The 13,171-nt window shown below is 59.1% G+C and overlaps 1 protein-coding gene across 1 annotated transcript in view; it reads right to left on the bottom strand.

The window, feature by feature from the left end:
- Positions 1-3,632: 3,632 nt before the first annotated feature.
- Positions 3,633-13,171, bottom strand: part of LOC113201895 (transcription factor hamlet-like) — a 21,944-nt gene continuing 12,405 nt past the window's right edge. Inside the window, exon 2 of the mRNA XM_052267095.1 lies at positions 3,633-6,360. Within this exon, the coding sequence (XP_052123055.1) occupies positions 4,622-6,352 (1,731 nt within the window). The 5' untranslated portion in view covers positions 6,353-6,360 and the 3' untranslated portion in view covers positions 3,633-4,621. The remainder of the gene's footprint in view (positions 6,361-13,171) is intronic.

Below are 13,171 nucleotides of genomic sequence, written 5' to 3' on the forward strand. Positions count from 1 at the left end.
GGCCGCGCGGTCCGCCTCTGCCTGCGGTGGTGTGGGATCGGGGATCATCCACGTCCTAGATATGGAGACTGGATCGCCAATATCGGCTTTCCCGCAAAATCCATGCGGTGGAAGTTGTTTTTATTTCAAGATAGCTAGAAAGAAATTTAAAATAAAATATATAAAGCGAAGCAACACTGCACAAAATATGAACTTTGCCAGCCTCTTTCTGCTCAACAACATTTTCTTTTCATCCCTTTTGTCATTATTTCACCTTGCCCCCTCAGCCGCGGTCGAGATCCCCGCCACGACGTCGACGTGACTGGCGTGACACGCGCCGCGGCGGCGCTCGTCACATTCGCTCTCGCGCGGGCTCTCGTCGCCCCCACGCCGCGACGCCGCGGCGGACAAGTTGACGCACTGCGGCGCGGCGCTCGCTCTAAGTGACGAAAGTATACGTTTGAATCTGGTTGATCCCGATCCGACACCTGCCCAGGCACGGCCCTTACGCCACGCTGGTAACACAGACATAAAGCTCGCGCCGGTGCGGCGTGGCGGCGCGCGGAGCGTGGCGCGAGCTCCCGGTCACTAACGACCCCATCACAGCCGCCAAATACGAAACGCGTCGCGATGCGATGCGACCGCTCCGCCGCTCTGCCAATGTCGTTGGGGTGTGGGGAATTTATTGTGACCCAAACCGGTCGACAGTAATGTACCACTCACTTTCATGCCACCGTTATTGTAAACTCTGGTCCAGATGTTTGGTTCTTCTTTCAACCCCTTTAGCGCATCTATACGGTAGTGTAACATGGTCTTGCTGATTATTCCTGCGTCATGTGAGGCAGACGGGCGCGAGGGAATCGCCTGGACGCTTGCTGGACACGCTCGCCGTCCGGAGCTCGCAGAGCCCCGCGGGGTCTCACCTGTCTGGGCGCATGAGCGTCGTTACCATTTTATAGACCCTGCTGGACGGGTCCACAACGGGACAGAAAGGAAAGAACCGATATGCGATTCCATATCGTTTGCACGACCTAAAATTGCACTCAAAAGCTCCTCGTTCGAAGCTCAACATCAATTAAAGAATTCGCTGCTTCTAGATACATCAACTTTGCAATTTCAAATGAAATGCCCCGTACAGCTAAAACGTTTGCTTTCCAGCTTACAATTAATTTATTTCAATGACTTTATTGAAATGAGATAGGAACCAATGAAATGCACCCACCCTCTAAATGAGAAAAGTCTGCCATATGAAAGAAAAAGATACGTACCCCGTCAAAATGTCCAATTTATCCCTCACTCCCTACTGTAGCTAAATCATAAACGCGTGAGCCGGGGGCGCCGCTGACGCCGCTGACACTGACGGACTGACCGTGCTGCCGACACTGACGCATCGCCTAGGCTCATCCGTTACGACAACGGTATTGTGTATCGCCGTGTTTATTAGCAGAGCGGAGCGGAGCTGGGCTGCCAAGTGATGGAGGGGTCGCGCGCCCGATGCGGCGTGAGGCGGTGGCGCGGAGACGACATCCAGCCAAAGTGACGCCGGTCGGCAGGATATCGATGGACAGCGGGACGTGAAGGACGGCGGGCGCTCCGCGGCGCCGATATCGACTCCCGCGATATCGGGCCATCGCCGTTGTCGATGGGCAGTAACTCGCCCACGGTCCAGCGGACCAGCGCGCGCGCGCCCGTCTGTCTCCGTCGCACTGCTGTAGGGTCGCGTAGAGCTGCTCCCCAAGCCATTCAGCAACTCGGCGAAGCGGGCCTGTTTCTCTGGCGACGCTCAGCTCAACGGCTGCGCCCTGGCTCGTTGCTTCGCCCGGGTGGTTCTCGGATCTGCTGGCCCGACTGTTTTCCGGATGGCCCCGATATTCGCCATTTTCATGAAAGGGTCTGTCTGTTTCTAAAATGTTTGCTCGCGGGGTCTGAGAGTACAAACACTAACGCGAAGAAAGTCCGATTTGCGTCCTCCAAAGGACCACACCCTCGTGCGTTAATGTGGGAAGAATAAAAAGATTATTACAACGCGGTGGTCGATGTGGACTGGTCTTTCCAAGACGGGCTCCACACTCGGCGTTTGTTCAAACCTAGGCGCGCGCGCGTCTCCGCTTCAACCTGCAGAGAGTCGTTCCACCTCCCCGGGCATCGAGACAACCTCCCCTGCTACGGCCGATCCAGCTCGCCAATTATTTTTTGCGCCTCATCAGCATAACTAATAAAAGATACCTGGACGGCAGGACTCTACAGCCGCTGCTCCAGTTCTGCCAGCTGCTTGCAGCTGCGGGACTGCTCAGCTTTGCTCTGGGTGGGGTACACAGCTGGCCGGGACGGAGAGATGGCTACCAGCGGGAGAGCAGCGCGCGGCGGGAGAGAGGGAGAGAGAGGCTGATATACATCACACACACACACACACAGCTGCGTGGCAGCGGTGGTGGCGCGGGTACCGGATATCCTATACAATTGAGCGAAAGAGAAGGACGCCGGGAGTATCGGAGCACTCGCGTGAGAGTGAGTGAGCGCGACACTTGTTGCCTTGAAACTGGATACACATACCAGGCATTTCATACCTTTGCATCGAGCGCTCTCCGGCCTGTCCCGCGGTGGTCCGTGCCCCGGCGCGCGCGCCCGAGCCTCCCAAGGGCCTCGCCCTCCGGGCCTGACCATGTCGCGGTGCAGTTTGTGTATCGGCGGATCGGCGGCGGCGGGCCGCGGAGCGAAGAAAGCAGCGCCGCCACGATCGTTAGGCCCCGAGTTTCTGATTTTCATACCTTGCGCGAGGGCAGCCAGCGAGCAGTTATAATACCGTTTGGAATGGACGCCACGGTGCTCACGCCCTCCATGGGCTCCGCGAGGCCGACGTCGGTCCGACCCCCCGCGGCAACCAGCGGCTAGTGGCCTGGCTAACCTAGCATCCCACACTGTCAATATTTGCATTTTTTTTATTTTTTTTAAATGGGACCGTCTTAAGTAAGTGCTATCTTATTTTTCAAAACTCGTGTTTTGATTCTCTTTTGTTTTTAGTTAGTTTGGTTTTATTTATTTAAATATTTTTTTACAAGAGGAAAGAAGGGCCTGAGCCTGCTGCGTCATACCCTTTGTGCTCTGCAGTCCATCTGCGGGTCCAGCGACACGCCGCTGCTGCGGACACAGCCCCGCGACATGCGCGGCGCGGTGACGGTGGTTCATTAGGTGACCGCTCTGCATCCTGTACCAGACTGATCAGCCCGGACGATGCTGCCGCGGCGCTCGCTGCTGCTGCTGCGGCAGGTCTTGAACAGTGCTGTCCGCTTGCCTCTGCGCGCAATCTCGTTCATTTCGGACAGTAGAGGAGCGCCCAAAGAAATCTAAATAATTTAAGTATCGTCATCAAAGAAGAACTCTTCGTTGTGTTTACGGCAGCTTGAGTTTTCATTTAAAAGATAAAGGATATCGTTTCCATTCTATTCACTTAATCAATCACATAAATAGATAAGTGAAATTTATGACTTCCAGGTGAAAAAGAAAGAAAGAAAAAGTGTCCGGATTTCTTACTCTAAAGCGCTCTAAAGTGTTCCTGATCTTGTACCTCTAGCTCGATGTTTGTTGTCCATGTGACTTGCGTGTGAGCAAATTTGATGGAAGGGGAAAATAACACAAGGTGACACAAAGAATAATCTGGTTTCACAAAATAGTGTATTTTGCCAAAATTTTTACCAAAATCAAAGGCAATAATAATATCTACAAAATATAATAACATTACGATTTATTGTGCATGGTAAAGAGTCAATTATCTAAACAAAGCGAAGGTAGGGCCACAATTGCCCTGATAAAAACGTAATCGTAAAAAAGGGGGATGTACAAAAATGAGTTAGACCAAGTGGACAGTACTAGAAGAGAGCATACCAAACACCAGAGTCGACCAAAGAAGGCCGAACATACATAAACAGAAAGGTATAGACGTTCGAACCCTGGTGAAAGCCAAGAGAATCGACACAGCCTAGAACTACCTCATCTCCATCGTGTCTTCTGACTAGCACCGTATCAAAATAAACAATTTCACACAGTGTATAAATTTTTGTTTGACAAATTATTATTATGTACGCACGTCTGCTGTCGTTAGTTTCACTCCATTTCTTTTATTCGGTCATAATACAAAACGGTGTGCAAGGGAGAGGCTAGCGAGTACATTGAAGATCATTTTTTTTGCACATGGAAGGCACAGTGGCGTGGTTGAACACACATTATTACACGCACTGCCGTCACTATCTTAACACCCTACGCGAGGCTAATCACAGAAAGATTCGTTTGTCGGCAGGCCCTGGTAGGTCCTCTAGCGGAACGGCGGCCTGTGCGGAGCGGGGCAAGCGCCCACACCGCCTACTGGCACCACCCGCCCCGGGAACACGTCCAGCCAAGCCCCTCCGAGCCTATGCCAGGCGGGCGGGGCAACGAGGCAGGGTGGGGCGGGCGCGGTGAGGCTGGCGCAGTCGCGGTGGCAGCCACACCCAGCAACCTGCCGGCCAGGCCCGGCCAGGCCCGCTGTCCCCTCAGGCAGTGCTCTGGATTCCCTTGTCGACGAGACAAGCGAAAGTGAAAAGAAGGAAAGTGATCTGCGGCAGTGAGCAGAGGCCGCAGAGGCCCGTCCGCGAGGCCGGCAGCGTGATCAGGTGTTGCTGGCCGGCGAGTCGGGCGGCGATGATCTCTCCTCGCCGTGGCTGTCGCGGTCCGAGTCCGCGGGGGCCGCGCCACCCCGCCCGGGGGGCGGCGACGCCGAGCTTCTCTGGGCCAGGGCTCCCGGCGACGCTGAGCGCGACGCCGACCGCCCCGAGTACCCGGACGACGCCGACGACGATCTCGATGAGAAATTGTCCTTGCTACTCGATGTGCTGCCGTCGCGCTGCTTCTTGTCCACTAGCGCCAGCGGCGTCCCCGAGGGGTCGGCTCCATTCAAGCCGTCCCTTGCGTCCCGGGTGTCCCTGTCCCGGGTGTCCCTGTCCCGGGCGTCCCGCGCCCTGGGCGGCGCGGGGTACAGGTGGCTGGCCGGGTGGTAGCCTGCCATGGGCAGGAGCGTCCTTTGGTGCGCGAGTGGCAGCACCATCCTGCCGTCCGCGCTAACTTTGCCCATGAACGACCGGATCTCCTCGAAGTAGGAGTCGTCGCCGACCCCGGGGGCTCCGGGTGACAGCCCTGGCGGCAGCACCGAGGGACGCTCCCGGTCGTCTAGGATGGTCGGGCCGTCCGTCTCGTGCTTCTTGAGGTGGCGGTCCAGGTTGGTCTGCTGTCCGAAGCAGCGCGCGCACAGCGGGCACTTGAAGGGCTTCTCCTTGTGGTGGATGTTCCGGACGTGCCGCTGCAGGTTAGACGAGATGCTGAAGGAGCGCTCGCAGAACTTGCACTTGTAGGGCTGCTCGCCCGTGTGCGTCCGCAGATGGCGCGTCAGGTTGGCGGACCGCGGGAACACCTTCCCGCAGAACTTGCACGAGTACCTGTCCTTGAGCTTGCCCCCGACGGTGGCGGCCCCGCCCCCGCCAGCCGCACCTTCCGACGCAAACGACTTGGCGGTGGGCGTCGGCGCCGCGGGGGGCGTGGGCGGCGGCTGCAGCGCGGGGTGGAACGCACTGGGCGGCACTCCGGGGAGCGGCGACCGGTCGAGGAGGCTCGCGCCCAGGAACTGGTACGGCCGCGGCCCGCCTGGGTACGCGGCCGGGTGGCCATCCGGGTAGCCGATGGGGAGGCGCGGGCCCTTCTCGCGGTACATGGCCTCCAGCATGTAGGGGTGCAGCGTCTGGTGGGGGAACACGAGCGGGTAGGGCGTGGGCCGCGGGCTCTTGAGGCTCACGCTCCTCGGGCTCTTTGGACTGCTGGACGGTGACTTGCGGTCGTCGTCGTCCTCGTCGCCATCCACGTCCAGGTCGCGGTCGTCGTGGTCCTCCTTACCGCCGACCGACAGGGGAGACGGCGATCGCATGATGACGTTTTGGTTCTCGTCCTCGAGCTGCCGCCCCCGCTGGTAGTCCTTCTTGTGGTCGACGCGGAGGTCGAGCGGCTGCTCGTCGCCCAGGTCGTCGCCTTGCGGCCGGGCTGCGGGCGACATGTGCGGTGCCTCGGCCTGCGCCGGCACGGACGCCTCGGAACCGGAGCCGCGGTGGTTGCGCGACAGGTCGAAGGGCATCATGTCGTCGTCGGGGTCACCGTCACCGTCCGCGCCCGCCGCCCCGTTGGCGTCCTTGGCGGGGTGGGGCGGCGGCTCCACGGGGTACACGGAGGCCTGCTTGGGCGAGGCGCTGCCGCCGGACGCCAGTAGCATCTTCCGCGGGGACGAGTCCTTCTCACGCATCGTCACATGCGGCAGCGAGCCGAGCCGGGGGTACCCGCACCAGTCCACCGCACTCATTGGACGTCCTGCAACAGAGAAACAGAACGGCCTGGTCAGAACTACTGCCCGAAACGCTGCGAGAACATACTGGCGCTCGTTTGCAAAACGCCAAAGCAGAGCCCCTCCGCCCCCTCCCTTTCCCCCTCGCCACCTCCTCAGATGCACCGTTCTGAGCCAACGGCCGGCGCCCGGTATGAAAAATGCTCCGCGCGCAATGCATATGTGGCGCACGTTCGTCGTCTTAGTCGCTGCGGGGCAGAGCAACCTACTAATCTGCATATTGTGAATGCAACGGGGTGTCATCTCTACGGACCGAGCAAAGTGGTCCACGTGCATAACGCGCGCGTTGTGAAAGAAAGAAAAATACATAGCAGCGCACATGTGCACATCGACACATTTGCCGAGTTTTTCGCGATGCCGCGAGCGTCGTTGCAGTAAATGTGTGCGTGTGTGTGTGTGTGTGTGCCTCGACAGTCGCCCGCGAGTAGTTGGACAGGTAGGTGTGATTACCGTCTCATGGCTCGACAGCCCCTGGCAAAAACATTTGCATACCGCCATTAGTAGCCCGTCAGCTGGGGACAAAACGATTACCAGTCTTACGAGAAGCAGCGTGGTCGAGCAGCAGCCGCGAGAGCCGAGCGCTGCGAGCCGAGCGGGAACGACGGTTTCATTTCAGTTTTTTAATGCAAAAACACGTCTCGGCGTAGAACTTGCCACCCGAACCGATCACCGGCCAGCATCTCGCACTACTCGACAAGGCTAACGGTAGCTCGCGGTATAAATCAGTCACCGGGTGGAAAACACTCAAGGTACATATGTGCGCGGGAGCCGTTTGCCGTAGCGCGAGCGGTTCAAATACCAAACCCATAGTCTTTGCTTCCATCCGCGTATTGAGAGGGTTGAGGTCTCCCACTCAACAACGCCTAACTTTCGTCCCGGTCTGCACATCTATCATTGGGCACAAAGTGAGGTGGCGCGACCAAATTCTAAACGGTGAAGCCCCCCCCCCCCTCCTGCACCTCTGCAGGAGCTTGAGGAGAAAGGAGGTAAATTAACGTCACCTTGCCGCCGATATGACCACAATGTGCCTGCAATGTGGCGTACAAAGGGAGGGGCCTGCGGCTACGTCAGCCGGGAAGAAAAGGGGGGGGGGGGCGCAGCGCCCAGTGCAGCGAACACGTGCACCGCTGCACCGGCGAGGCACGTCACGTCTGTCGAAACGTAAGGCGCGCAAAAGTTTCCCGACGCCCCCGGGGGCTCTCCGAGGTGGCAGGGGCGAAGGAAGGAGGAGGGGAGGGGGGAAGTGGGAGGAGGAGGAGGCACAGCTCAGCAACTTGAGGCGTCCTCGGCCTTCGGTAATTAGGGTGAGTGCAGCTGTCGCAGCGGTCCCGCCGGGGTTCCGAAGGCCTCCGAAGGACGAGCGCCTCACGTTCCACTTACTGTCCGGTCAAGCGCAGACACCCGCGGCCCAGTCCCGCTGGTCCGCGACTCAAACGCTCGGCCATTCCCCGCGCGCCGCCGCCACACCGCCGCGCTGCTGACGATTCAATCAAAAGGACGAAGAGGCTGCTGCTGCTCTCCCCACTCGAGAACCTTTCCGGCGGGCTCGGGGCGCGCCGAGGTTTACAGCTTTTTAATTTTCGTTTCTGATTGATATGGATTCGGCTGATGCATATTTTTGTGTAGGCTGCTGCCTGAGTGGTATATATATATATTTCCCGAGGCCAATGGTAGGTAGTCTATTTTTGCCGAGCAGATGCCGAGGCCCAACCGCGCGAGTCGGACAAGTTATATGTTTCTGCACCAAATATATATATATATATATATATATATACCGCGAGGAACACAGTCGGTCGCGTAAGAAAGTCCATTAACGAAGGGTAGTTGTGCCGCCTCCGCGGAGCGGGTCTGTTTCTGCCGCGCGAGGCCGGCTCCGCTGACGACGTGCCCGATCAGAACCGCCTCAACTGCCGCCCGTTGTCGCAACAGTTGCGGCGCGCGGCGCGCGGACGCTCCCGATGGCACGATACAGCTGCTGGACACCAATTAGATCTATTCATTCATTAACGGCCACGGCGAACGTGGCGGGGCGTGGGGAGGGGAAGGGGGGCGTGCCTATGATCGACGGAATGGTGCAACTGGGGAAGGCGACTCTGGGCTGAAAACGAGAGCGGTATGAAAGCCGGCGGCGATGACTGCACGCGGCGTGTCGTGAGGAGCCGCACCGGGAGATTGTGTCACGGCGGGGGGTTCTTATCTCACTGGCGACAGCGCCGGGCTTGGGCGCGGGCAATGACGGGGAATTCAAAAACACGCGCAATTCGATTTCGGCCGAACGTTGATGATATGGAGCCGTTCATTTTGACCTGGAGAGCGCGCAGATATCTCTGTACTTTTCCAGACGCAACTGTCAGCCGCCCTGGCCATGGTCGCGGTCGCGAGGGACCACGACGGGTGGGACGGCGGTGTTCCGGCCCAATACCATCAGATGCAGATTCAATTCGATCCGGGGGTGCGACCGGCACACACTTGCGTCAGCAGAGGGATCCCCTCTCTCTCTCTCTCTCTCTCTCTCTCTCTCTCTCTGAGCACCTCGCGCGCAGACGAACACATTTCCTCCGATTTTGCCTTCATTTTTCCCTCTCGACGGGTCTTCATTGCGTGAGGTACCGGAATGCTGCAATCATCACACACACACATACAGATACGCACACGCTCATGGTCAGCCACCAGCCTCCTTCGTGTGTGACCGGCATGTGCATGAAATCACGGAATTGGTACGGACCCGGGCAGAAGGGGAGCGCCCCGGCAGAGAGAGAGATTCAGGGAAATGAAATATAATGGCGATGGGCGGGAAGGGAAATGGAGGCTTCCTTGAGGACGAGTACCGCGCCGCCGCGTACGGCAGGCCATCATCAGAGGCGGTTCGCATTATCGAACCGAAAAACCAAGCGAGACGATCAGACGAACGGCCGGCCCAGCAATGTCAGCGAGAGCCGATTATTTTCTTGAATTTGTTTTTAAATTTTTCCGATTTTTTTTTCTAAACTTTTTTCGTTCTGATTCCTAGATTTCTGATTTTTCTTTGCCTGAATTTTTGGAGTGATTCATGATTCCTGTGAGTGAGGGACCCCTTGGCGTGAGCCGGCAAAAGCACAGGGCGGAGCGCCTGACGAGCGCGGGGTAGTCCGCCAGCGGGACGCGGCGGTCGCGCCACGGCCTACCCGCGCAGGCGGTAGTGCAAGCAGCCGCTCTGCTTGACATGCGGGGCACGAGGCGACGGCGCGCTCCCAGCCCAGAAGGGGCCCGCCCATTAACCCTGACACGTTAGAGGTGTTAATACAAAGCGGCGTGGGAAACGGGTTCACCTTTTCGCACAGGATGAGGGCGCGCAGGCAGGAAAAGGCACTTATATATTTCACACACGCAAAGCGAGGGAGTGGGGCGGGGGGTAATGAAAGCACTAGAGTAAGTTGTACTGCTACAACCACCGCCACCAATGCCTCCACCACCGTCGTCGTGATCGGAATAAATACGTCCAGAGTGGCGTGCAAGATATCTCATTTCCCCGTCCATCGGGCTTGATTGGATTTGATATGGGCGGGGAGGAGTGTATACCCGCCACTACTCACCCGCGAGATACAAAGTAGCATGAGTCAAGGCATCTGAAGGACTAACTCAATTACTCTTTTGCACTAGAATTACATAGGATCGTGGTCTTGGCGGTGGCGGCCAGCGAGGTGCCCCCGAGGGGCACTTCACTAAAGAAAAAGAAATCAGTGTTACATCCTCCCAAAAAATCAGAAATAACAAACACGGAAAATCATATTTTTTTAAAAATATTGAAAAAACAAGGAGAAGAATCACACCGCGAGGCACGCTTGAGTTTAAGGCGAAGTTACCCTTCGGTTCGGGTCCCCGGATCTGCTCTCCTGGACACACCCCACCCCGCCGCCGCCCACTTCCCTCCCGGAGAGGCCGGCGGCGGCGGCCGGACCCAAACCGTTCCAGAACACTCTTTTGCGATGAGCCATTAAAAGTGCGCCGCTCCGGTTATGAATCAAACGCGTCGACGCACGAGGTTCGCGCGCGCCGCCCGGCCCACGTCAGCCATCGCTTCACGTCGGGGCGCGGCGGGGCGCGGCGGGCGCGCGGCGGGGCGGGGTGACATTCCGTGTTTACTCTGCTCAATTTATTGCGCCGCCCGCACCGTCTCCGTGTGCTTGATAATGTGTCTTCCGATCCGCCCAAACCGACATCATGATGCAAGGATGCGAGGTTGAGCCCGCCACGCCCCGCCACGCCACGCCCTGCCCCACCCGGCCTCGCCACCGGCTTGGCTCACCTTCTCATCGAATCCCTACTTTGCTTCCCTCCACCGGCCTGCAGCTGCCGCTCCATGCTCAATGCGTATATGCCGAGTACACTTCAAAAATTCTTTTAAAATCAGGCAAAACGTTGTGTATTTTTATAAGACTATAAGAGAAGTCAGATTACGTTTGACTTGAAAATGAATCCTCGCGGTTGCTTTCTCTGCCCTCACACTCGCGGTGGGCGGCGCGAGGCGCAGCAGAGCGTTAGTTTGACTGATGGTCGCCGCTCCACGTCGCCCCGCCCCGGGAACGCCCCGGGAACGCCCTCCGTCACACATTAATGCCGCCTCCGTACGGGCGGTGTTGCGTCGGGCGCCACGTGGCGCCTTTGCGGGCGTGGCGGGGCGGGGCGGGGCGGGGTATGGCGCAGACGAGACGGACGCGGCCACCAGCCGGCCGCTCCGCTCGTCAAGAATGCCCTACGCAGATGGGCCGCTAACGGACGCCCGATGACAATGTCGGGGCCCATCAGCCGCACCACGTACTTATCGGACTCTCAAGCGGCAACAAAAATAAATTCAAATCGGAAATTCAAATCGACCCGCGCGCTGCTGCCGCTGCTCCGCCGGCGACGGCGCGGCATTCGAATGCAGGGCAAGTGCGCTGCACGGGCGGGGCGTGGCGTGGCACGGCCGGGCATCATTGAAATGGAATCTCACTGCGCTAAGTGGGGACTCCATTTGCTTAGAGGCCTGCTCGGCAGGGCAGGTCCCTCCTCCTCCTCCTCCTCGGCGGTACGTGGACGCGACACCAGCTGCCTGCAGCTGCCTGCAGCTGCCCCAGCTGCCCGCAGCTGCTCCACATATCACACGACGAGCTGACCCCCACTCCTCGCTGCTCCAGCCCGCTGGAGTGGCTTTCAGGCCCGCGGGCGGCGTACGCCTCCAAAGGGCTCCTTAATTGTTTCCGCCTTTTCAATTATATTCACAGCGGCCCGCCTGCTGATGAAAACGCGATCAGGAATTATCCATCTTCGCGGCGGACATCGACGGCCGTTTCCCCGCGTCTCTGCCCTCCGTAAACGGCGTGGCGCTCTTTACACACGCCTCACCGCCGTACCGCGCCCGCCCCGCCTTGCGCCCTCACCGCAGCAGGTCGCTCGCGCGAGCACACCCAACAACAGGTGAGTAAAGATTCGCCGCATAATGGGGAGGTAGTTGTGGCCTGCGGCGGGGCGGGGCGGGCCCGCGTGGAGCTCGGCCAGAGGAATGATGGTTCTGCTGAGGTTTGCCCCGGCTCGGATGATGGGGTCGGGGGCGTGGCGCGGCGTGGCGTGGATCCGCCATTCATAACTCGCGGCGATCGCGCCGCAGCCGCCGGCCGCTTGATCCCCGCCCCACCTCATCCTCCTCCGTTGCACGGCGAAACCGTCGAGGAAAAGGTGCGTAATAAATCTCGTAAAAAGATACGCATCAACGCGGCGCGCATCGCGCCCGAAGGGGGGCCCCTGCCTGGAAACACAAAGTACATGTGAGTAACGTTCTTCTTCCTTTTTTTGCCTTCATTTCTCTCTTTCTCTGCAGGCAGTGTGGTCTGCGCGGTAGGCGATGAGAGGCCAGTGATTATCGCCTCTCATCCGGGCGGGAGCGACGCGGAGCTGCGTCACCTCGCTCTCATCTCCTCGCACTTTCCTTTGGCGCGTCTTCCGCGACGCGTCGCAGCAGCGGCAGCGGTGTCGGCTGTGGCGTCCAGTCTATCCGACACCAGCGCCATAGGCAGGCGGCCGACCGTCCAGGTTGACCACCGTCTATGCCATATCTACTTTCGGCGCAACCGGCCGGCCGAAGGGCCGATCCGATCGATGCAACGATCTGGTGCCCCTTGCTCCGGATTGGAAGAGCCCGGATCGATCCCTCGATCAGCTGCCGAGGTGGCCGGTGCGGTGGCCCCGGTCCCGTGTCCCCCCCACCACCACTGAAGCAGGGCGCGCTCCGCTTACGAAACTGCTCTGTTATTTCTCATTTGCTGCTGTCGTCGTCGTGTATCGATGTTACGCCGGCTAATTGCCTGCATATTGATGACGACGACGAGAGTCAGCCAGGCTGCCCTGCTGCTGCACACCACCGCCGCGGCGACCAGCGCGCGCCAAACACACTTCGCATTTCCCGCGCGGTACTTCCCCTTGAATCCTACGCGCGGCCTTATTCGACCCTATCGCCAGCTGGGCGGCTCTGGCTTTGCAGGGCGGCAGCAGCAACTAACCGGCTTCCCGCCACAAGTTACGACGGTTCAAACCAGACAGGGCGACGCGCGCGGCAAAGCCGTGAGGCACACGGAGCAGGCGAAGGAGGAGGGCATCGCGGAGCGGGCGGGGCGGGCAGCTCGGGTGTGGCTGCGGACGCATAAAGTATGGCTGCGAATAGTAAAGCGGGCGCGTCGTGCGGTCAACCAGGCGGCCCGGCCCACCTGGGCGAGGAGGGGCGGGGTGGGGCGGGGCGGGGCGCATCCCGCCGCGAGAGAGTCC

Source organism: Frankliniella occidentalis, unplaced genomic scaffold, assembly GCF_000697945.3.
Source record: "Frankliniella occidentalis isolate FOCC.00 unplaced genomic scaffold, Focc_3.1 Scaffold46, whole genome shotgun sequence".
Classification (NCBI taxonomy): Eukaryota; Metazoa; Arthropoda; class Insecta; order Thysanoptera; family Thripidae; genus Frankliniella; species Frankliniella occidentalis.